Source organism: Mastomys coucha, unplaced genomic scaffold (assembly GCF_008632895.1).
Source record: "Mastomys coucha isolate ucsf_1 unplaced genomic scaffold, UCSF_Mcou_1 pScaffold5, whole genome shotgun sequence".
In the NCBI taxonomy this organism is placed as follows: Eukaryota; Metazoa; Chordata; class Mammalia; order Rodentia; family Muridae; genus Mastomys; species Mastomys coucha.
Genome location: NW_022196911.1, coordinates 104085670 through 104110382, shown reverse-complemented (window position 1 = coordinate 104110382; position 24713 = coordinate 104085670). Strand labels below are relative to the sequence as shown.

The 24713-nt window shown below is 47.1% G+C and overlaps 1 protein-coding gene and 1 long non-coding RNA gene across 6 annotated transcripts in view; one reads left to right on the top strand and one right to left on the bottom strand.

Annotated features, from left to right (window-relative positions):
• Positions 1-18123, top strand: part of Cacng5 (calcium voltage-gated channel auxiliary subunit gamma 5) — a 55741-nt gene extending 37618 nt beyond the window's left edge. For 3 of the 4 annotated variants that reach the window (XM_031353645.1, XM_031353644.1, XM_031353646.1), the window contains exons 2-5: positions 10679-10930; positions 12290-12376; positions 13549-13689; positions 16845-17380. In XM_031353645.1, coding sequence (XP_031209505.1) covers positions 10735-10930; positions 12290-12376; positions 13549-13689; positions 16845-17254 — 834 coding nt within the window. In that variant the 5' untranslated portion in view covers positions 10679-10734 and the 3' untranslated portion in view covers positions 17255-17380. Of the gene's footprint in view, positions 1-10678; positions 10931-12289; positions 12377-13548; positions 13690-16844 lie in introns of all 4 variants that reach the window. The other variant, XM_031353647.1, reaches the window with a different exon arrangement.
• On the bottom strand, positions 4169-18201 carry LOC116078423. 2 transcript variants are annotated; one of them, XR_004113539.1, is made up of 4 exons: positions 17933-18201; positions 13208-13333; positions 5551-5700; positions 4169-4396 (listed from the first exon to the last, which is right to left on the bottom strand). It is a non-coding gene; the product is annotated as an uncharacterized LOC116078423 (long non-coding RNA). The 2 variants fall into 2 exon arrangements; XR_004113538.1 differs by having other exon boundaries at positions 13208-13316.
• Between the last annotated feature and the right edge of the window lie 6512 nt (positions 18202-24713).

The window sequence follows — 24713 nt, the reverse complement described above, 5'->3', positions numbered from 1 at the left end:
GGAGGACCCAAGGTTCAATTCCCAGTGCCCACACAGCAGCTCACACCGTTTGCAACTCCAGTTCCAAGGGATCTGACACCTTCACACAGACATACGTGCAGGCAGAACACCAATGCACATAAAATGCACATCTTTAAAAGAAAAAAGAGCATCATAGAAACAGCCAGGGGGGGAAAAACCATGAAGTCTTTTCACCCCACCATACACAAGCACGCTAGGCTACAGAGCAGAATCTCCCTCAAACACTAGAGTGCAGGAGGCAGCAAAGCCGCTTCCTTGCAAGGTGTGTGTGTGTGCGTGTGTGTGTGTGTGTGTGTGTGTGTGTGTGTGTGTGTGTGTGTGTGAGGAGTGCGGCCCACTAAGAATCTCAGAGCCAGTGAAAGTACCTGTGGGAACTAAATCTGAGCGGAAGGTAAAAATAACCCAGCTAAACAAAAACAGCATCGACTGTTGGGAGAGCTACCTGACCCTCTCCTTCCAAGACGCTCAAAGCAAAGGAAGCTAGACAAGAATATTAAGTCCCATAAAGTAATTTTAAATATACCAGAAGTTAATTATGTAGATAATTACAGAAGAACAGTATTAGTGCCCGTTTCCTCTCCTGATAATAATAAAAAAAGATACTAAACGATACATATATAGTTATATTGCTGAGCTAGAATTGTAATACTCGGCATGTGCGTGTACATGTATATGTGTGTGTGTGTGTGTGTGTGTGTGTGTGTGTGTGTGAATGTGCATGTTTGTATGCATGCAGATGCACGTCTTTAGGTGTGTGTGTGTGTGTGTGTGTGTGTGTGCATGTGTGCAAGTGCGCATGTGAAGGTCAGAGGTCAACCCCGGGCGTCCTTTCTCAGGTACTGCTCCCCTTGGTTTTGAGACAAGGTCTCTCATTGACCTGGACTGTGCATGTTAGTTCCCTTAATACTGACCAGCCTATGGAGTACCACCATCTTCGTCTCTTTGTATGGTACAACAAAGGGTTACCAGAGGGTTCAGAGAGTTAATATGTGCAAATTGCTCACAACAGTGCTTGGCACTCATCCTGGTCCAATAAACATCAGCCAGTGGGAGACAGAACTTCACACAGCAGAGAGGATTGCAAGCCCACCGCTGGGGTTCCAAGGAAGGGTGTGAACAGTGTGGCCCGGTTGTCTCAGCCGGCGATCGCAGCCTGGATCTGATGGATGCCTGTTGTCACCAAAATTAGATCAAGTCTGCACATTTTCCTGTCTACATCTACTAAGTCTCGGGGTACAAAAATTGTTTTCCATTTCTCACTGGCTTTTCTCATACCCTGTAGCCATGGGGAAAGCGGGCGCTAGATGCTGTTCTGCGTTGCTGGAGGTGTGAGCCAGCATGTTCACGGGAGCAGGCTTCTAATTGGCGACAATTAAGACTTCATGTCACTGAATTACGGAGCTTGCAGTTGCAGCCACCATATTTAATTTTAAAAAGGGAAATAGTTGTGTGATGTTGCCTCCCCTTAAGAATGTTGGCCTTTTCTGAAACAGCTATAAGATAAAAAAAAAAAAAAAAAATCCATTGCTTTTGCCTCAGAAGTCAGGGTGGTGGCTCTTCTCGTGAGTCTGATGCTTGGAGACTGCTGGGTCTCTCATGCTAGCCAGACTCCCTGATGTGTCCTGTGGCTAAGCGGAAACTCAGTAGTCCAAAAGGAAGGTCTGTGCCAATACTTCAAGGATGGTGGTGCTGGGAGTCATCCATCAAAATGGAAAACTCCAGGGGCAGATGTGTTTGTCTAATAACTCATTGTGTGTCACTGAGGACAGGAGAGAGAGCATTAAATATATGGTTCAAATGAAAGAGCCACACAGTTTTCACAGACAGATACAAAAGTGGGCGCTGCCTCAGAAACAAAGTAAATAGCTTCATATGACACCCAAGGTTGACCTCTGGCCTCCACACCTACACATGTACACACGCACATATACACAAATGTGAACATTCATACACACACACATACATACATACATACATACATACATACACACACACAAAAGAATTCCTTTGGCATTTCTTTTATGGAAATTTATGGATAATGCATTTCCTGGTTTTGTTTGTCTAAGGATACTCCTGTTTGGCCTTCGATGCCAGGGGAGATCTCAGCTGGGTATAGAAGTCCACGTTGATGAATACTTGGCTTAAGAACATTACAAGTGTTATCATGTTAGATTCTGACTTCTGTCATTTCAGTATCTGACATTTGTCTCAGCCCTGCCTCTGGACGAGTCTGCTTCCTTTCCACTGAAGGCTGGGCATCCCATGGGGAAAACCACAGGTGCTCCTGATGGGCTGAGCATCCCATGGGGGAACCGTAGGTGCTCCCAAGGGTTGTCGCTTGCGTTCTTGACGTCCGTAATGGAGGACTGTCTGCATCCGGTCATGGATGAGCTGGTTTGAAGGTGGTTTTCCATCTTCACAGAGGCAGATCCATTCCTTCCCAGGTCCCACGTTGGAAAGTCTGAGCTATTTCTCAGGTTGTCCTCCTTGCTGAGCTGAGCTGAGCTGAGCTGAGCTGAGCTGAGCTGAGCTGAGCTGAGCTGAGCTGTCATTTTGATCCCACAATAGGAGAAGGCACCAGAAAGCTCTGCACAGCCTCTCAGCCTCACACTCCTTATGAATGGGCAAGTGCGTCACTTAAATGGAAAACTGCACAAAGTGCCCGGCCCATCTCAGTGCATCTCCTTTGTCTTTACCCTTTGACCTCGGAAATACTGGTTTTCTTGATTACGGTCTAACATCTTCAAACTTATTTTGTTTTATTTTATTTTTATATTTAACCCAACTCTCCTAGTTATTTTCAGCAGGAGGATTTGCCTAATATATGCTAGTTATTCATAGCCGGAAATGTCTATTTTTAGCAAGCTACTTAATCATGGCCAAAAATAGCTTTTTAAATTCCCATTGATGCTGTCCCCCCCTCAGCAGAATCAAACTGTTTTCATTACGGTAGCTCTGTCACGAGGATAATTGCCTGGTATTCCCTACTCGTGTGTCCTCATCCTTAAAATAAATCCCTGGCTATTTGCAAGCGTTTCCCTTCTAGGCTATGCCCAGAGTCATGACATCTTCTGAAGAACTCCCTGTAGGATCTGGTGAGATGGCTCTGTGGTTAAGAGCACCTGCCATTCTTGGCTCAGCTCCTAACACCCAGAGGTAGCGCACAACCACCTGTGACTCCAGGGACACAGCGCCCTCTTCTGGCCTCTGCGGATACAGTACATATGTGGCGCACATACATGCATTCATACACATAAAAGAAAAATAAGGTACATTTTAAAAGCAATAATAAAAATAAAAACAGCTTCCTATATCACAATAGGAATTCTGAGACTACAGATGTGCCAGCACATCTGGCTTTATGTGGGGTCCTTATGCTCACACAAGGGCCTTACTTGCGGGTCAATTTTTGTCAACTTGACACAAATCTTTCAGGATTAATGATTGATGTGGAATAGTACCACTCCTGGGCAGGTAAGAAAGCAGGCTGAGCAAGTCATGAGGAACAAGCCAGTTAAGCAGCACCCCTCCATGGCCTCTGCATCAGCTCCTGCCTCCAGGTTTTTGCCTTTTGAGTTCTGACCCCAAACTTTCCTAAGTGATGGAGTATGTCCTCGGAGAGTTGTAAGCTGAAATAAACCCCTTTCCCTCCAAGTTGCTACTGGTCACAGAATTTACCACAGCAATAGAGAAACAAATTAGCATATGCACTGAGCCTGTCCTGTATTTTTTTTCATAGCACCAGCACATAACTTGCAGTTTAGTTTCAACACTTTACTATCCTGTTGCTACCTAGACAGTAGTTTTCCATATATTGTTATCTTTTCTATTTGGCTGCTATTCTCTGTGTGGTTGTTTTTGCATCAAACCACTTATATCAACCATAGGTTTTCCTAGTTTTAAGCAGGTTTGGTTTTGAGACAGGGTCTCACACTGTAGCCGAGACTAGCCTGGAATTCACAGGGTAGCACCAACTCCACACCAGTCCTCCTGCCTCATCTTCCCAAGTGCGAGGACGTTAGCCGTGAGCCACCATGCCTGGCTGCATTGTTCCTAATGCTGCCTTTTCCAGCTGATTGACCTGGATATCTGGGATCTGTCTATCACACAGGTGGCGATATCCTAGAAGGTATATTGATCAAAGTAGTTCTCATGGTAGTTCTTTTATAATCACCAAGCCAGGAACATTGACCAAGCCATTGATCATGTCTGTCAGTTTTCTGCCACTCTTACAAATATCAAAGTTGATCAACCCTTTCTCTTTAGAAACAGTTATTTTGGCCCACAGTTCTGCAGATCTTGGCTCACAGAGGCTTGTCTTCATTACTCTGGGCCTGTGGTGAAGGAACGTATTGTGGTAGAGTGTGTAGCTCTTCTAGAAGAAAAACAAAGAGGAGAGTGAGGTCCTGTATCCCCCTCAGGACCACAACCCCAATCACCTAAAGATCTCTGTAGGCTCCACTTCTTAAAAGTTCTGCCAGTCCTTAAAAGTACTGCATCGTCCAGAGGACTCCACTTTCAACACCTGGACATTTGGGTGACGCATTAGCACCAATGGAAGACAGGTTGCTTGTTACATGGGAAGCCTAGACAGTTCCCAGATCATCTGGGGTAGTGTAGCATCCTTACTCTGACACATCCCGTCAATGCAGCAGACAGCATTAGCTGAGCCCAGAGGCCAAGGTCTGGGTGGAGCCATCCAGGGGAGGACTTTTCACTCTGGGGGCCTCTGACAGCGAGGCCTCTGCTGTGCCTTGGGTACCAGGGCCTTTGGCAGCATTCGGGGTAGGTCTGATGGTGCTTTTAAGATTGCTAAGGAGGCTTCTTTCCTTCCAAAAACCCCACTTGTAAGAATTTATCCTAAAGAAATACTTGCAAATGCCCCCTTGATATTTAGAGATAAGTAAATTTATTCATTGATTTTTGTAATAAGGACAGATTTGAAAATAACCATTCTGCAGTAGGGAAACAGCTATCTCACTTTAAGCCCATGCAAATCAGAGAGCACACATTCTGAAGCTATTAAAATATGCAAAATGTTGATAATGTTAAGTAAAACAACATCAAGCCACTCCGTGTGCACTTGAGGCGTGTGTAATGTGGTCCCAGTTTTTAATGCGTAGAAAATTTTAAGCTGCACAGAGAAATTCTGCAGAGGCAGTAACACAGGGTTGTGCATTAGTTAAACCTTTTTCACTGTTGTGACAAAATGCCCAAAGGAAGAGCGGGTTTATTTTAACTCACAACATGGGACACAGTCTGTGGTGGTCCAGAAGGTTCAGCGGGGAGTAAGGCGAGCCCTGACCCCCTGCTCTCTCTCCTTTTCCTCTTATTGGGTCCTGGAACCCAGCCCTTAGGACAGTGATGCCCACATTACTCCTCAGTTGTACCTCTCTGGAAACTCCCTCACAGACGGGCCCAGAGGTCAGCTCAGGAACCCAGCCCTTAGGACAGCGATGCCCACATTACTCCTCACTTGTACCTCTCTGGAAACGCCCTCACAGATGGGCCCAGGGGTCTGCTCCCTACCTGATTCCAAATCTCATCAGGTCATGGTGAAGAACCATCACACGGCATTCTGCTGGACCGTCAGCAAAGTCCTGGTCACTTGACCCCAGCTGGACGTCTATGGACAATGGGCATCGGCTCTGGCTGCTTGCCCACAGTGCCTCTTCCCCTCTGCGAAAACCCATTGATTAACCACCTCTTGCCAAACCAAGGGTGGGAAGGATTTTAATAAACATCAACCTCCACTCTCTGAGGCTTGGGAACACTGTGTGGTGGGGGCTGCCAGAGCTCTCTATCCTCCGCTCGATAACCCTAATTCCCGGCAGAGAAGAATAAAGTGTGTTAAAATTCGGAAAGCATACTCTTTGGGTCCTTCTTTGTTGAAGGACAGTACATCCTTACCCAGCAATTCTCAACTCCTAACAAGAGCATCAGCAATACAACACAGGGAGAGATTGGTAGAGCCACCAGGGAGAACTAGCTACTTGGTAGTTCCTCAGGCAGAAGCTGTTGGACCCTTTGGCGGAAGGTGCTGTCTCCAACCAAGACGGAGGAAGTTTGGAGAGAGAAACATAGGATGGTGCCGAGGTCTCTAGGCTTCAGGAGACACGGTCCCTTCTGAGCCCCCGTGTGCTTGGTACTCAGCACTCCGTATACATTTGGATACTCATCTCCTGAGTCTTCAGAGATGCTACGTGAAGGCATCCTCTATCATTGCACAGAGCAGTTTAACTCTCCATAGTAAGATAAAGACCTAATGTTTTTTCAGTTGGCTGGTGTGGAAGTGAGAGAGGAGACAGGATGGTTGGTGTTTGTTAGGTAGCACATGCTGGCTATTGGTGTGAAGCTCAGTCCAGGGTCAATCACAGCATCGGTACTAGCCTGTAAGTGGGTCCCAGTGAAGTGGTTTTTGTTTTTTGTTTTTTTGTTTTCCTGTAGAGAAGCATTTTCATCAGTCGGGACTCAGGTACCACTGGCATTTGGTTATAGAAGGATAAGGTTGTTCTTAAGCATCCTACACTTATGATTGGCCCTCACAACAAATAGTTTCCAATCCTCAAATGTCAATAGGTTGAGAAACCCCACTCTAAAGCACTGTGACCTCATGTTGATCATCATCCATGACTGGTACTTTCCATGAGGCAGCTCCAGAGAAAACCCAGTATCTTTTCACAGCTCCAGAAGGAACACAGCATCATTCCTGGGTACTTTCTTAATCAGAACAGTCACAAATATGTCTAGGTTTAAGGAAAAGAAGCCCAGATCCCACTTCTCAGTGCAAATAATTAGCCAGGTGGTAGTGGTGCACACCTTTAATCCCAGTACTCAGGAGACAGGCAGGTGGATCTCTGTGTGTTCAAAGAATAAATAATTTATGACCATTTTTGTTTTTTGTTTTTTTGTTTTGGTTTTTCGAGACAGAGTTTCTCTGAGTAGCCAATTTATGACCATTTTTAAAAAGATTTTATTTCTATTTTATGTGTATGAGTGCCTTGCTTGCATGTATGTGCACCACATGTATGCCTGATGCCTGCAGAGGCCAGAAGATAGTGGATCCCCTAAACCTGGAGTTACAGATTGTTGTGAGACACCCTGTGAATACTGGGAACAGAACCCAGGCCCTCTGCAAGACCAGTAAGGACTTTTAAAGCTGAGCCATCTCTCCAGGCCCGGTGATCAGTTTTTAATTCTCCTGGAAAATAATGGGGACATTCTAGTAGAAAGCAGGCAGGCCATCAGGACCCACCAGGCACTGTCTGGTTACTTTTCCTGCTGGCTGCTGACCACAGTGGTGCTGAGGCAGTGGACCAGCTCAAAAGAGCAGCTGTAGCCAGCTCCAAAGCCCCATCTACAGTCCCTACTCCCCAAACTCTTACCGAAGCTCTACTGGGGTTCCTCTGAACCAGCTGGGCATTGACCCTGGGTGTCTTCATTTGATTGACTTGCCGCTGTTCTCCAATTGACCCCATCTGTTTCCCCCACAATCCCTTATACCTACTACCTCACCTACTCCGAGTCCCTGTGCACTCTGTCCCAGAGTCCTTCATGACTGGCATGGGCAGGGAAATGTACCATTAGTGATTTAATCTCCGCAAGACATTTCTCTCTAATTGCTAGTCATGATAATTAGTGGCCGTTAATTCCTGATCATTAACAAGCTAATACTTAGAGGTAATGGCACCGGTAATCATCGTAAACCGTGCAAACCCGCCATGCTCCAGGAGTCCTAGCTTGTATCACGACCCCTCTCAGTGCAGGAGTGAGCCATTGCCCCTCATTTTTCTGACAGCAGTGGAACTGATGTCTCTAATCTTTAATTTCATGTTCTTCTCTGGCTATAGAAATAATGTGTGCCTTTTAGAAGCTGTGTGGAGCACAGAAATCTTTAAAGAACATAAAGCGCACAGAACCTTATTACCTGAAACATCTTCTGAGCCCGTGAAATTTTCCTAATGGGAGAGGCAGAGAATTTCTATAAGTTGCTTCCACGTGAGAGATGTTTACCTTAGAATGTTCAACAAATGAAGACTATGCGTTTAGCAGAAACTTGACCATGTGAAAGCGGTCTGTACAGATTCGGGAAAGTGAGATGGTGTGATGAAAAACACATTTATGGAACAAACCTGAGAAGCTGACTTTGAACCCCAGAACTCCCATAAAAGATCTGTCTATATATTGATATCTTGCACTTTTGTTCCTTGGAATTAGCAGACTGGGTCATCTCAGGCCCCTCCACCTTTTAGAATGGACAGACATGTGCATTGAGGGAAGTATTAGTCTCGTTGCTTATAATGTAGTTTTCGGGATCAGAAGTGCTGAGGCACAGTGGTCCATGGAAAGGATACCAGAAGCTCTACCCCAGAGGTGCCCCATAGGAAGCCCCAAAGCATTGGTTACTCTAATCTTATGTAATGTTTGGTCACTTAGACTATTTTCTAAAGACTCATGTCTTATGCATTTCTAGATTCCTGAACACCCTCCTTTCCCATTTCTCCACCCCAATACTCCTTGGGCCCACTCATTTCTCCAGTAGAAAACCATACAGTCTGGGCAGAGAGTTTGGAGTTAGATCTGGTTTCAATCCAGTCTGCCTCCTAGGATATCCTGTGGGCTGCTTGACGCCTCTGAGCCTCAGTTTCCCCATCCATGAAATGGAGTTAATGTTAGTTACTTCCTCATGGGGGTACGCTGAAGGTTTGGTGAGGGCTATAACTGACAGTGAGAACTTTATAAATAAATGTGATGCTACAATAAACACATAAATACATTTGCAATTGCTAAAAAAACGTAGCTTTTCACCTGCTGTACAGTTGCTCTGTTCTCCAGAAAGGGAGGAGACACTCTTGAGGTTTACCTGAGAAGACTCCAGACTTTAGGGCCTGCTCCCGAAGAGTCCGCAGGCAAGGTCACCTTCAGCCTCTCCTTTTATGCTTTGCTTTACTGATTCCGATCCAATCTCCTCTCCACTTTCATCTTTCCAAATCTCTAAGACCCAAATCTTTCTCATCTCTGCCAAGCTTAACATTAAAATTGGCTGCTCAGCTTCAGCCGGGCAATAGCTGTCGTATTTCAGACGCCCCGATCTGTCTGCTCTGAGAAGAGCAGAGCTTTATTGCATTGTTACTGAATAATAATACCCTACACCAGGTCCAGCTTTGCCTTGTGCAAACTACAAGTCCTGTCCACCATGACAGTTAATCCCCCAGCAGTTCAGTGGGGGTTGGGGAGGCAGAACGGCTCTTATTCTTGAAGAGCAGCATGGGCCAATGAGTGTGTCCCAGATCCTTCATTTTGTGGCCAGAGAAGTCTGGGGAAATTTGGAGTAAGTGAAACTAAAGTGGCTGTCACGCAGTGCAATTCTTCCAAACCAAGACACAGTGCCTCCTGATGCCTTTCCCCCTAGAATATGTCATAGAATGATTGCTCCAAACCTAACTGCATTGCATAGAGAATGACTTGGCATTTCACTTTCCTCTTCCTTGGCAAAGCCAATATAGGAAGGCTTGTAGAGCTTTCCAGCTCCATGCTCTCCCACCATGCAGACCAGCATGTGGCTCATACCATGGCTCTCCCAGCTCTCCCACGGTCAACTGCTAGGGTAGAGATGCTGCTGTGGGATCAGGACCTGAGTGACCCCTTCCAGGCAAAGAGCACTAGTGTTACTGCATGACACTATGCAGTGAGCTCAACTTCGCTGCCAAACCTGGTTTCTGATGCTTTTCAGGTGTCTTGGCAGCCACCTATGCTTAGATGTCAGCCAAGGCATGCCATCGTCTCTGGGTAGGGTCCTGTGCCTGGTGGACTCAAAGCTGCCCACACCATGGGAACCTTGGGGCAGTGGGGCTAGGCTTCTCACCCTAGGTTTACATCTTTTATAAAGGTGGCTCTGTCTGCCTTTTCTGGGATCAGGTCACAGTCTGAGCTTTCTCTGCATACCAGTAATTTATTCCATTTCTGTAACAAAATGCATGGCAAAAGCAACTTAAGGGAGAGTGTGTTAAGCCAGTTAAATCTTTCTGGAAACATCCTTACAGCATACCCAGAGGTGTGTTCCCACAGTGGTTCAAAATCTAATCAGGGTGGGTGGGTGGGTGAGTGGATGGATGGATGGATGGATGGATGGATGGATGGATGGATGGACAAATGAGTGGGTGAATATATGCCTAGACAAATAAGTGGATGGATGGATAGATAGATGGATGGACAAATGAGTGGGTGTATATATGGTTGGACAAATGAGTAGATGAATATATGAATGGACAAATGAGTGGATGGATAGAAGGACAATTGAGTGGATGGATGGATGAGTGGATGGATGGATGGATGGATGGATGGATGGATGGATGGATGGATGGACGGATGGACAAATGAGTGGATGATATATGGATCAATGATGTATAAGTGGGTGGATAGGTGGATAGGTGAATGGTCATGTGTAGAAAGGGGAACTCAGAAGACAAGGGAATAGATACAGTAGCCGTAAGAGAAAGCTGTGAGTTTCTGAGGAGCAAAGGGAGAGGGTCACCCTTAAATGGAGACAGTCTAGACACTAGTGGCCTTGCAGCTTCTAGTCACCCACTGACTCAGAGTAGACTGACTTCAGTTTCTGCTCCCCACCTCCTGCTCACCCTCCCTCTATTCCCCATAGCCTATTCTGCCCTCCGTGAGACAGCGCTCTGTGCTGCCCAGTCGCCATCCAGGAAGATGAGCGCCTGTGGGAGGAAGGCCCTGACCCTACTGAGCAGCGTCTTTGCAGTCTGTGGCCTGGGCCTGCTGGGCATCGCGGTCAGCACGGACTACTGGCTATACCTGGAAGAAGGCATAATCCTTCCCCAGAACCAGAGCACGGAGGTCAAGATGTCCCTGCACTCGGGCCTCTGGCGGGTCTGCTTCCTCGCTGGTAAGGACAGTCTTGCTCTGGGGAATACCCGCCCCAAGGGGGTCTCTCCCTACTTAAGAGACACCAGGAGGTGTCAGTAGACAGTTCACCACAGACAATCTCCACTGCATCTGGGCAATGGTGCAAGCAGCTTGCAGACCACAGACCCAAACTCAGACCCTGATTCACAGTGTCCTCTTGAGCAGGCTCTCTCAGGTCCATGCAAGCCTGGCTTTCCCACACTCTGCCTCCCAGTGCTGAATGACACCTCACAGATCTGAATCACCCGAGCAGGCCTTTCATTAGCTCCTCAAGTTATTGATCGCACATAATCTTCCCTGTGAAACTGCAAGGCAGACTTATTATTGCCACTTTGCAGATGGCGGAAGCGAAAATTCTGGTAGCTTAAATGCATCTAGACTTCTGCTTCACTGACATCCACAAGCTCAAGGAACAGGAAATGTTCCGCAGCTTCTTGTTCCTCTGTCTGTGAAATGGCCACACAAAGAAAACACAAATGTGCGTCCTTCTGAGTCTGTGAGAGAATGTAGATTTTGGACTTCCTTTCAGCTCACTGGGGATTCTCAGGGGAGTGGCTGCACCAAGAGCCCTGTCCTCAAGGCCTTTATCGCAGCTTGGTTCCACCCTATACAAGAGTATCACCTCCATGTCCTACAAGACCTGTGAATGCTGTTCTGGCCAGCATAACCACAGTATGGTCTTTAAGTTGCCTTTGTGGAATCCTGGAACCCGTGTGTGCATTGAGAAGAGATACAGTTTGTTCCCCCAGCTTTTTCTCCCATCTTGGTGTTAGGGAGCTGATGGACAGGCTAGAGTTGAGTTGGGTATGGCAGAAGGGTCACCTCCAGCTCCCTCCTGGCTACCTAGTGTCATTTTGTAGAGCCTGCTTTAGGAACAGCATCCGGCTCTGGCCTCATCTCCCACTGCTCCAGATGCTTTGGCATCTTAACCTGAAGCAGAGGCCTGAGGCCACCAGGGCCTGATTGGCAAGGCTGTGGAAGGTGATTGCACAGAATCTACACTTGCACAGCTGAGGCAGCCAAGCACTGTCATCAGTCAAAAGCAACAACGGACGGCACAAGATGTTTGCTGGACGGCACAAGATGTTTGCTGGACATAGAGTTCATAGCGCTGACCTCTTCCCATGCTTCAGTCCTTCCTCCAGAAAAAGACATCAAGGCACCTTCCCCACTTCTGCTGTGAGCCAACCATCCAGGGATGAAAACTCCCCTAGGGATTTTATCCAGTCCAAGTATAGAGACCCAGGCCCAAAGATTCTGGAAACATTTGGAGTGTACTAACTTCAAATCCGAGTTGGAGTGGGACCTGGGAATAGCAATCATGTTTTTGTCTCCGCAGGTGAGGAGCGAGGACGCTGTTTCACCATAGAGTATGTGATGCCCATGAACTCCCAGATGACGTCAGAATCCACAGTCAATGTTCTAAGTAAGTGTCTAGAACATTCTAACCGGCGCCACTGATGGGACAGAGGAAGCCAGACAAAGGGACGAGTCAGACGTCCAGGATCTTCTCAAAAGCTGGTGCCCTCGGCCTTAGCTGTCTATGTTAGTGTAGTTCACTGGAGCTTGCCCTGCATGTTTGTTTTTCTGGGGTGAAGATAGATTGCTGGAGCCCCTATGTCTCTGACCTCCAGAAGTGGAGGAGAACTCACCCCCAGACTAAAGCAGTCTCTCTGGACTGTGGCAAGACTGGCTTTATGGCCTTCACCTCATCGGAGTGGCTTCTGAGCCTCGCCATGAACTTGCAATGTTACAATGTGGTCCACCCCCTCGGTCTGTTAGGAGAGTAGGTTCCAGGAAACTTTGGATATGAACTTTTGTGAACACATCCATTATACAAAAAAGTGTATAGTCATAGTATATACTCGATGTGCATATAACCAACACACTTGGTAACTAACTAATGGCTAGTATCTACTAAAGTGTGAATGACTAAACTCAGTGTTCAGACCCGACCCTCCCCAGAGGTCCAGCTTAGCCACATGGCCCCAAATCCCAGTTTTCTAATCAGTGTGGTTGCTCTTTTCTGCATCCATCGTGAGTGACCAATTGGTATAAAAATCTTGGGTGCTCTCGGGACTAACATGACTAGCAAAGATACCCTATGGGAAATTCTGAGGATTTAGGTTACCTCTCAAGAACCCGGGACAAAGAGCAAATTCTTTATTATGCAGTAGAACGCCCCCCTAGTGATTATAAATGGAAAAATAAAGAGGCCAGTGCCAGTCCCCTGTAACACTAAGAGCATGCTCCGTACCTTTGGAAATTGTGGGTGTCTCTTGAAGATGAAGCAGGATGATGTGACCAGACACCTCACAGCTCTCCTATAGACAGGTGGTGTAGATTCCTGGGAGTGGAGCTTATACCTGAAGGGGAGACAAATCTCCGCCAAAATATGTTGGCAGTTGAAGTCAGACCTTCCAGTCCTGCCTTGGGAGCAAAAGCCCTGCTAGCACCAGGAGACCCATATGTCACTTGTGTGGGACTAGGGCTTTGAGCACCCATTGGTAGACATTGAAGGAACATACTCCTGGGAATGAGACAGAGTAAGGAAGGTCACTGTAGCCTGACAGGCTGTCTCTCTGCCCTCTGCATTAGAAATGATTCGCTCAGCCACGCCGTTCCCACTGGTCAGCCTCTTCTTCATGTTCATTGGGTTCATCCTGAGCAACATCGGGCATATCCGTCCCCACCGGACCATACTGGCCTTTGTCTCTGGCATCTTCTTTATCCTCTCTGGTAAGTTGTGTTATTCTGTCTCCATACACCCTGGACTTTTGATTTTTAGCTCCTGAGAAGTTCTGCATCAGGAAATCCCACTCACAACTGTGAGCCAATACTGGACATAGAATGAGTTGAGCCAGTGACCTAGGCAGAACTGAGTCAGGGCAGGAGACTTCTGATGTCCTTAGACCCACCCATGTGACATTCCAGAGAAAGCACATGAGACTTCGGAGTTGGAGTGACCTGATGAGTTCACCCTGGGCAAAGCTGGGATGTCCTAGCTGTCCTCACAATACACACCAGCACACTTCTTCTCTAGCTCCCACTGATGAGCATTCATTCCTGTGTCTGAATAGGCCAACATCCTTGGCAGTGGAAAATAAAAGCAGCCACCTTTGGAATAAAGGTTCCTTCACCCCTAATCCTCAGCTACACTCAGAGACCCCTTGCTTTCACGATCTAACCATACCCCATTTTCTGAGTTCACCAGACCCCTTCAGCATAGATATATCTTCATGAACTATCACCAGGCTGTACTTTATTCATTCATTCAGTCAGTCAGTCAGTCAGTCAGTCAGTCAGTCAGTTACAATGTCTATCAGACCATGTTCTGTATGCCGGCATCAGTGACTATAGAAAGGTCAGTGTTGTGGAGGACAGAAACATGTAGACTGGAAAGAAAAACTCAGAGTGGAGGGGACTAGGAGAGGAGGCACTGGGAACTGCCAAGGAGACTGGGAATATAGCTGAAATTCAGAACAAGGTGTTTGCTGGTCAGGGAAAACTAGAGAGGTTGACCTAAAGAGTGAGTAGGAATTAGGCAACGAACTCGGGTTGGAGGGAGGAAAGGGCCTAGAGAGAAGAAAGAGCAACAAGTGTGGGGAGCTCTCATGGAGCCTCGAGGGGCTGAGGAAACGTGTTGAGAAGTGAGATTACAGAGGCACCCAAACTGTCTTAAGATCTGGGACTTTATGAGAAGAAGCCTTTAGAAGAATTTGAGCCAAGGAATGACATCATATTTGGATGTTAGAACACTTGCTGTTAGGAAGAGTGAGAGGAAGGGAAATGAGGCAGGAGCCAAGGAACCTGGGCAGATTCCCCCAGCTGCCAGAAGGACAGGGGACGGGCAATAGTGGCACAGACTGGGTTGATACTGCAGCAGAAAGTGGAAGGGTTCATGTGTCATTCAGAAGGTAAACTCAACAGGACCAGGCTCTCGAGGGAGGCATCAAGGATGGGAGCTGTTTGCTTGCTTGCACATCGAGTGGATGTTACATCTATGATTAGGAACCATACAGAGAAATTGCTTTGCACAAAGGTTATAAGATCAGTGTGGGAAACGGAGTTTGCTTCTTCCATTGTGGCATAAAGGAAGAGGTATCTAGACGGCCGCCAGACATCACGGTCTGGAGCTCATAGAATCACCTAAATCACAAAGATTTGAGAGCTGTCAGCCTAGGGAATGCAAGCATGAATCATGATGAGTTTGCACATGGGAAGTATATCAGAAGACAAAGGAATGTGGCGAATAAAATGGGTGCTTTCTCCCCAGTGACCTCATGGAGACCTGGGCCCTAAAAGATAATGGATTGGTATTCAGAGTGTTCAATTGGTTGACTAAAGAAAAGAGGTCTAAGAGTTAATTCTCAGAAAGAAAATGAGTAGGTAGTTTGCAAAGTATGGATAGGCACAATGGCTGGATGGATGGATAGGTGAATGGAAAGATGGATGTATGTATGGGTGGAGAGATGGTACGTGGGTGGATAGAATGGAGGATGGGTGAGTGGTGGATGGATGGATGGGTGGATGGAAAGACTGATGGACAGATAAGTGACAACAAAAAAATAATTCTCTGGCATAGGCATCCTTACTGCCAACTGGCTTCCCAGTCCTTTTAGGATCTTTCTCCCATTTCCCTGGCAGCATGATCTTTTTGCCAGGTGACAGTTATATCACCTAACTCCCAAGAACCATTCTTTCTCACTCTTTCCTTACACACATGCACACGCATACATGGCGCACATGCACACGCACACACACACACTCCTTTGCCCATCTAATTTTTGTTCTATACACCTGTTGTGCAATCTCTCCTCTACTCCACCGTCCACTCTATCATCCTTCTAATAACACCTGCAATATCATCAGCCCAACATGGTATGGTGGTATTCCACCTAGCCAGAGTGGGACAAACTCAAGGCCAAGCTATTCATATCTCCTTGTGTGAACTCCATAGCAGCCAAGATGGTTGGAGCTCAGGATGCCTGAGATTCCAACCACGAGTGAATCACAAGATCTTAAGTTTAGGATAGAGCTGATATGCATGAAGTGGGCTTGTAATAATGACAGAGGGACATTTGGGGACAGCAGTGACTCACACTTAGTTAAGTACAGAAGAAGGTTTGAATCACACCTGTCTCCCTTTAACACCTGTCCTTGGAGAGGCCCCGGTTTCATAAAACAACGTGAATGGAATGAAGTATGAACAGCTCGATGTAGAATAATTAATTATGCCTTGACTCGATTACACTCACTAATTGATGAAACAGTTGCCTGAAGCAGTCATGTGCACAATGACAGTTGGAATTCATAGCCCCAGTGGCTTCCTGATTCACTGCTGGCCAGGATCTGAACCAACTTCCCTTACATCTCCTGGCTGAAGATGTCAGAGAGGATTCGCTGTGTAGCCAGATGGTTTGCATGGGCCCCAGGCCACTCTGGCAGAATCCAGAGATATGCACCACCCCCTGCTGGAGACAGAGCTTAGAGGCTCTGCTGAAGAGCCTTGGGTTAATGAAAATCCTCTTGGGAGTTCAGGGGTCACATCCCAGGGTCATGACAATGCCTTTTTAGAATAGCATAGCAGCGGGACCGCAGAGCAGGCCAGTGTGAACAAGGATACCCAGGAGGGTGTGTGTGTGTGTGTGTGACAGAGTAGGCGTAGCAATCACTAGGCTTGTGTCTTGGCTCAGGAGCGTGGTTAAACAGGGAGAGATTCTACTGTGCCTGTTCACTACTAGAAGATGCTGGGGTAGACAGAGTCATCAGGGGGCATACTCAAGCTCATCTGGAACTCCAGATTGAAGGCTTTGTTCTCAGTGGGCACCAAACTGGCAAACTCTCTAAACCTCTGAGTGTGCCCTGCCCTGCCCTGCCCTTCCCTCATCTAGGCCTCTCGCTTGTGGTGGGCCTGGTGCTGTACATCTCCAGCATCAATGACGAGATGCTCAACAGAACCAAGGATGCAGAGACCTATTTCAACTACAAGTATGGATGGTCATTTGCCTTCGCTGCCATCTCCTTCCTTTTAACAGAGGTAATCTGCCCCATACCGCCCTGTGCCAGATTGGTACTGCCCTACCTGGAGGGGAGGAGGGAAGCATCCCACAGAATCCTGGACCACCCACCCACTCTTCTTCAGAATGTACCTCTCTCCCTGGCTTTCCTGGCTCTCTTCTATCCTGGAGGTTCCCAGGGCCCACGCCTGTCTACACATGTACTGGCCGTTCCACTGGAGAGGTCCCTGGCTGTGTCCCAGGAAGACACAGCTGGGACATCACAAGAAGACCCCCATCAGTGAGCTCTCCTCTGCTTCTCTTTCACTGTAGAGTGCCGGGGTGATGTCTGTGTACCTGTTCATGAAGAGGTATACTGCTGAGGACATGTATAGACCTCACCCAGGCTTCTACCGGCCACGTCTGAGCAACTGCTCCGATTACTCGGGTCAGTTTCTACATCCAGATGCCTGGATCCGGGGCCGCAGCCCCTCTGACATCTCCAGCGATGCTTCCCTACAGATGAACAGCAACTACCCGGCTTTGCTCAAGTGCCCAGACTATGACCAAATGTCCTCATCTCCCTGCTGAGCCAGACCTAGCCTCCTCCCTACCTGAACTCTGGATGGCTGGACAGCGTTTCCCTCTCCCCCTGAGCCGAGGCCCAGGCTGTTCCTTGCTTAGCCATTGTTACTTGACCACATCTTCTCCCTGCACCCAGAGTAGCTAGCATCCTTCAGTGGGCATCAGAGCCTGGAGTCAGAGACATGCTGATTGGCTGAGAGTATGGGTGAAGCCCCGCCTCTAGAGTGCCAATCATAGCCATGGGCTCCTGGGAAGCCTGCCACACCCCATGCTGGGCTGCGCCGGAAGATGCCTATGTTCTAGTTGAGTTTTGTTCCTGCACTTCCGGGTTAGCCACGGCCAGGCTGGAGTGGCCGAGTCTCTGATACAGACAAAGCCAGACTTGAACGCTTACCTACCAGCCTGGCTCTCCATCCATGAGCTGGACTGTGAGACCAAAAAGGTGACTCTGCTCCAGTGGTCCGGCTGGCTCCGAAATCTCAATCAGACTGTTCCTTTTAATGTCATCGGCCTCTCACCACAAAACATATCTCTCTGTGTAGCACTGCCCCTCCTCACCCCCCGCCCCCCGACTCTGGACCATTCCCGACTTTCATCCTTCCAGAACACAGCTGCCCTGGTCAGGGACTAAGGTAAGTATTCAGCCGTACCAATGACGTCACAAAGGTGTTAATGGCGGAAGATGTCTTAATACACATGACCCCTTTGATAAGCTATTTCATGGGGTCTTTTGATGCCTTAACCCAAAGAAGTGACTGATAATGAGAACTCAAGAATTTGATAGTTTCGCGTTCAGAGTGCCAAGCACTGTGTCCAACCCTGGGGGGCATTGTCCCTGACGTTCAGGGACTGTATTTCCATCCAAGGCTCTAAGATCTAATAGTGTAGATGGGTTTCTGTACCACCCAAGAACACCATAGCTGTGAGCTGGTTGATGACACTGTGCGGGTTTTTTTGCCCAAACAAACCACATTTCAGAGGATCCAGCTGCCCTGCCAGTGATGCCTGTGAACATGTGGGGGTTGCCAACTTAATCCTAATACGGGGAAGCATCCGCTTCCCACTTTCATGGCATATGTGAGCAAATCACATGCCTCCAGAGTGCCAGACAATGTGACAACTGCTTTCCTGATGGGAACACAGAGCTGGGGGAGGGGGGCGCTGCAGGCGCTTCTGAGAAGTCCACAAAGCCCCCACAGTTCACCAGGTGTTCGCTCAGCTGGACCATTGTTCATTCTGAGAGTTGTGAGAGGCAAGCCCATGTGGCATTCTCTGCTGTGTATTTTTGCCAGACCCACTCTTGCCTCATTCTCTTTAAGATGCCAAATGTACCCGAATATACAAAGCCACAGTGGGTGACTTGCAGGCTCTGGCAAGTGGCACAGGAAACCACACAGCTGGTTCCTACAGGAGGACGCTGATTCAGTCAGCACGGAAGAGGCCAGAAGTTGAAGATCAAGTCGTCAGAAGACTGATCTCTGAGGCATCTGCTCCAGGTTTACCTATGGCCGCCTTCTTGCTGTTGCTGTGTGATCATGTGGTGCACCTGAAGATTTTTTTTTTTTTTTTTTTTTTTTTTTTTTTTTTTTTTTTTTTTTTTTTTGCGTATCCAAATTACCTCTTAAAAAGACACACCAGGGGCTGGGGATACACCTCATTAGTAGAGTTCTGGTCTAGCATGCATGAAGCCCTGGATTTGACCCCCAACACTGTATAATCCTAACACACAAGTTGTAATCACTCTCAACTACATAGCTAGTTTGAGACTAACCTGGGCTACATGAGACTATGTCTCAAGAAATTTTAAAGTCAGGAATGGATTAGAGCTCATTCCAATAAATTCAATAATCACTATTAATAACTATGAATATAATCCGTTAAGTACCCATGTACAAATCCCATTCTGAGGAGATTGGGATTTCAGAGTACAAATCTAGGAGAGGTCGTAACTCAACCCCTAAGGTGCAGACTGATTTGTAGCTATTGCTCCATCAGTTTCACAGACAGTGGAATGGAAAGAGAAGAGAAGCGTATTTTTGCCTCTCGGTTCAGTCCCTGACTCAATGCTTGGGCGACCCCTTCACTTCTGAGACGCTTAGCTGAGGCGGCTTCCACGCATCCTTCCCACACCCACAGCCACACCTCCAGTGATACAGTCCACATTGTTCTTGCGTGCCAATTTCTGTATCTGCCTGTGAGCTGAGGGCGACTGGCAGCCCCGGCTTCCCGCTCCTTGGGTGCCTCGCAATGGCCGTCGTTCGCTTTTGCTGCTGTTTGCCCGAGTCTGTTTGGAGATGGCTGAGAGGCATTTTCAAGCTGGACAGGCGTTTGGATGTGCTTGACTCCAACTTTTGTCAATGTTATTAACAGCTGCGATGTACTTTTCTCTCTCTAAAACACTTCTCTATCACCGTGCTAGGCTTGCTTGTGTACAAAAGGGGAAAAAAAAACCAGAATCTACTCCTCACTGTAGGCTGACTGCTGACTGTGTATTGTTAGAGCGTGCTATCCCCGGTCTGAGGCTGAAATGTCAAGTCCAAGTTCCCATTCTGGAATGGCCCATGTACACCTTACCGTAGTAATGGGTCTGGGTCCCTTTCTTCCCCATGAGGGGATGGGAAAATGTATCAATACATACCACCGTCATAATTTCTTTTCCATCTATAAACTGATTTCAGAAACTATTCATAGTCTTTCCTTGATCAAAATATTTGTATCACACACTCAAATGTATAAATCTAACTCTCTCTTGGTGGTGCTTTCTGGAGTTGACTTTATCCTTGGGCTCGCAGCAAGCGGGTGGTATAGAGTACCATATGGAAGATGCAATAGCAACCATAGAGATACAGGGTGCCCGTTTCTTTTGTCTTCCCTAGAGACAAAGACGACAAAATGCCCTTAGTAACAAGCCTCAGAAACTCATCTATGTCCCATTGACCAATTCTGGATCACATACCCATTCCTGAACCACTTTCTAGCCATAGGAATCGGATGACCATCTACTGATCAAACTTAAGGTGACAGCAATCACATGACAACTATTTCAGCGGGTTGGCTGGGCCTCGGGAAGGTGGTTCTTGCTCAGGGTCTCCCAGGAAGTTGAGCACTGGCTGTTATTTCAAAGGCTTCCTTGTTCACTTGCCTGGCCACTGGGGTCTACTGGCAGGCAGTAGCCAGTGAGGTTGTTGCCTGGGATACCTGCGTACAGGATTTCCTCACAGCCTAACACCTGGGAGCTAAGGGGGAGTATCCCACGAGACAGGCAGGAACCATACTGCTGGTTTTGAAGAAGCCTTGCAGGTAACCCAAAGTCATTTTTATTACCATCATCAAACCACCCAGATTTAAGTGTAGGAACATAGATTCTACTACTTGAGAGATGAAAAGGCAGCCTTCCATTGTAGTACGACTTGACATCTACTGTAGTGACCCCCTTGGAAATACAACACATTACTTCATGATTGGCTTTGCCCATGTTCCCCTAACCCCAAGATCCAGATGCTATACCGAGGTGTAGGCTGCATCTGTAACCAACTTCCAGATCATGTCAAGGCCATGACACACCCTAGGCTTCAAGGATGGGGTTCTAGATACCTGAATATTCTTAAGCTCCCCCAGAGAGCTCTGACCCTAGGATTTAGGACTTGGACCTAGGTCTGATGGAGATCGCCATCGGAGATGAAGATAAAGCTACCTTCTCACTGGTCCCTTTGGGGATTCCTGGCATCTTACAAAATGCAGGCGAAGAGAAAAGAGTACAGTAGGGCCACCAAGGAGGATAAAGGTGTCGGGATCACCCTTGCTCCCTCCCAGCCTTCTCTGACCTCACTCAGGCAGGCTGTGCCTATGGGCAAGGTGTCAAGCTTAAGTCCAGTCAGTACTTTGGCTCCAGAGCCATCCTTCATCATTAGGATACAATGACAGTTTGCCCTTGAGGACTAGGATGGCAAGTGCTAAGCAATCCAGAGCCAAGTTGCTCTTCTTCCTATGGTAAGGGCCAAGAATGGACACCAGATCTTCAGAGGTGACCTTGTAGTCTCAGACTTCCAACTATAGAGCTAGCCAACCTCCGGAGCTGGCTTTTGAATAATTCATTTTGCACTCATCTATTATTAATTAACCAGGCTTTAGGGCTTTGGGACCATAAAGAAACCATGTATCACCATGCTCAGAGTGAACACGACTTCAGTCGAATTTTATTTTAAAGCTACCCACACGAAAAATCTCTTATACCATTTCAAGTCCAGAACAAGGATGAGAATGATGTCTAGTCTATGGTTTCCAAAACTCAATCATGAGGGCTGGCAAGATGGCTCAGTGGTTAGAAGCAGTTGCTCCTATTGCAGAGGACCTGGGTTTAGTTCCCAGCATCCATGTGGTGGCTCACACTGATCTATAACTCAAGTTCTGGGTGATCTAGTGCCCTCTACTGATCTCCATGGGCACTGCATACACATAGTGCACTTACAGACAGACAAAACCCTCATACATGTAAAATAAAATAAATAAATCTTTATTTAAAAATCCCCACACAGCAAAAATTGTATAAAAAAATTACATTGTCTTGTTTTGTTTTTTGTTTTTTGTTTTGTTTTGTTTTTTCAAGACAGTGTTTCTCTGTGTAGCCCTGGCTGTCCTGGAACTCACTCTGTAGACCAGGCTGGCCTCGAACTCAGAAATCCACCTGCCTCTGCCTCCCAAGTGCTGGGATTAAAAGCCTGCGCCACCACCACCTGGCTTTACATTGTCTTTTATTAATAAAATGGTAGAGACTAAATTAAGTCTGCCTTAAGAGACATTCAGCTATGTGATCCACAAAAAGCCTCGATGCCCTCAACATCAGGATCGGCTCTGAAGCTGAGGCTGATAAAGGATTCACTTTTGTGAACTCCAATCCAAGCGCTTGTGAATGTCAGTTAAGACACTGTGTCTTCAGCTTCCACTCCCACAGGAGGGATCACCAGACACCATCATCAGCCTGCCCCTAAAGCCTTCATCAAAGGATGTAGTTCTTAGTTGTTTTTTGTAAGCATGATCACATTTAGCCCTCTTCATCCTATGTGTGGAAGGATCATGAGACCTAAAGATGTTTCATGACAGATTTAGAAACTTGGTGACTGGGGAGACAGCTCAATCAAGGGCTCATCAATCAAGTGTGAGGACCTGAATTTGATACCCAGAACCCACACAAAAAGCCAGGCATGGTGGTACGTGTCTGTAATCTCCATACAGGGGAGGCAGAAATGTAAGGATCCCTGAGGCTTGCTGTCTAGCCAAATATTCTAGCTGACTCGGTGAGCCCTAAGTTCAGTCTCAAAAAATAGTAAGGTGGAGTTTGACTAAAGAAGACATGGCATGAAGACCTCTGATTGACACAGATGAATATGCATGCGCATGTGTGCACATGCCCAAACACACACACACACACACAAAGGGAAGGGGGTACACATTTACTCAGAATTGGTAATCATTGCAATGCTCTGCAAGTTTTATTTCACTCCCAAGAGAGTTTGTCATCTGCAATTCTAAATACTGAGCTTGGCAGATTTATCCTTTGCATATTCAGAGAGGGAGGGAAAGATCTCGCTAAATGGGAAAGAATGATGGCACATAGTTCCCCCTAGGAGCCTGCCAATGCCTCGTCTGCCATCTCTGCTCATGACGTCAACCATATTGAAAAGGATGCAGTACAATTCGGGAGCTTCCAGGCTGAAGCCACTCAGAGGCTACCCACTCTTGCCCACTGACAGCTGGAGGAAAAGGATGCAGTACAATTCGGGAGCTTCCAGGCTGAAGCCACTCAGAAGTTACCCACTCTTGCCCACTGACAAGTGGAGGAAGATTTGTGACACCTGGTCAGGCTAGTGTATGAGCAGATCCTCAGCTGGACAAAAATCTTTCCATCCCTTCAAGAAAGCATTTTTGAAAGCTCCACAGGATGAAGAAAACAAACAAACAAAGAAAGAAACAAACCAAAAGATAGCATGGTGATAATGAATTTGGCTCAACCACTCTAAGATGTGAGAAATGTCATCTTGGCTGGCCAAATCAAATTCAATCTGATGGATCCCCTGCCCAGATGGATGATGGGAAACTCCCAAGAGGTGCCCAGAAGTCTCATAGGGAGAGAACAGCGGCTGCTATTGGGTAACTGGACACCCAGTCATCAGAATGTAGGTGTCAGGGACTGCACAGGTATAGGATGTCACTGTCGGTGGCCAGAGTCCACAGAAACAACTTCTCGGGCCCTTTGGGACTGCCCCTCATTTGCTTCCTTGCTATGGTGACAATCCTATAGATCTGCATCATTCCTTGACCCATTCCAGGGATTTCTTCCTGCTTGATCCCTTGAAAGGATGCTTCACATTCTTTGTGGATCGAGTCAGGTCTGGTTTGGGGCACACATGTAACCCAAACTGAGGAGGCTGAGACAGAAGGCTTGGACAAGATTCCATGTCAATAAACATGAATTTCAGTGGTGAACTCTTTCCACAACTGGAAGGAAAAGGAAAGAGTTGGCTTTTTAAAAATGATCTGCAGAGTTTGTAGCAAGTTACCCCATTCTTTTTCATAACCATTACATTAGCAATAAGTCATTATTTTGGTGGTTGCAGCCATTTGCTTATAAGCAACTTCTGTCATGGAGTCCATATCCTTCATTGCTTACTTACTGACTCCAACTGCCAGTGCAGAATCGGAGCTAAGCACACAGTACGCACCTCCAGAACACAGTACACACCCATCAGTGGTCCACACGAGACCTGGCTCCCAGTGTTTCATTCATTCCTACTCAGCCACTGTCCGTGAGCAACATGCAAATGCGTTTACTATAACCTCTTGGGCCACATGCTCTTTAGGATGGGTACTGTGACTTCTTTGCTTGTAGATCTTCATTCCTCATGCTGTTGGTAAGGGATGCTTCCATTGTTCATCACATACCTGCTCTTCATGCACTAGTGCTTTGATAATGCTTTCTCTTGCTCTGTAACCCTGTGGTCCCCTGCCAAAGACTCCACAGTACATATCACTGCCTTATACCCAAGTCCTAGTGAAAATTCCAGTGACAGAAACCAAGACTGTGAAATCCAGAGGCCAGGTGCTGATGTGGCTCACCTCCAGGGGCTGGCTGCCATCAATACCATAATCAGCATTCTGCTGGGTTGAAGTTCACTTTGAGTT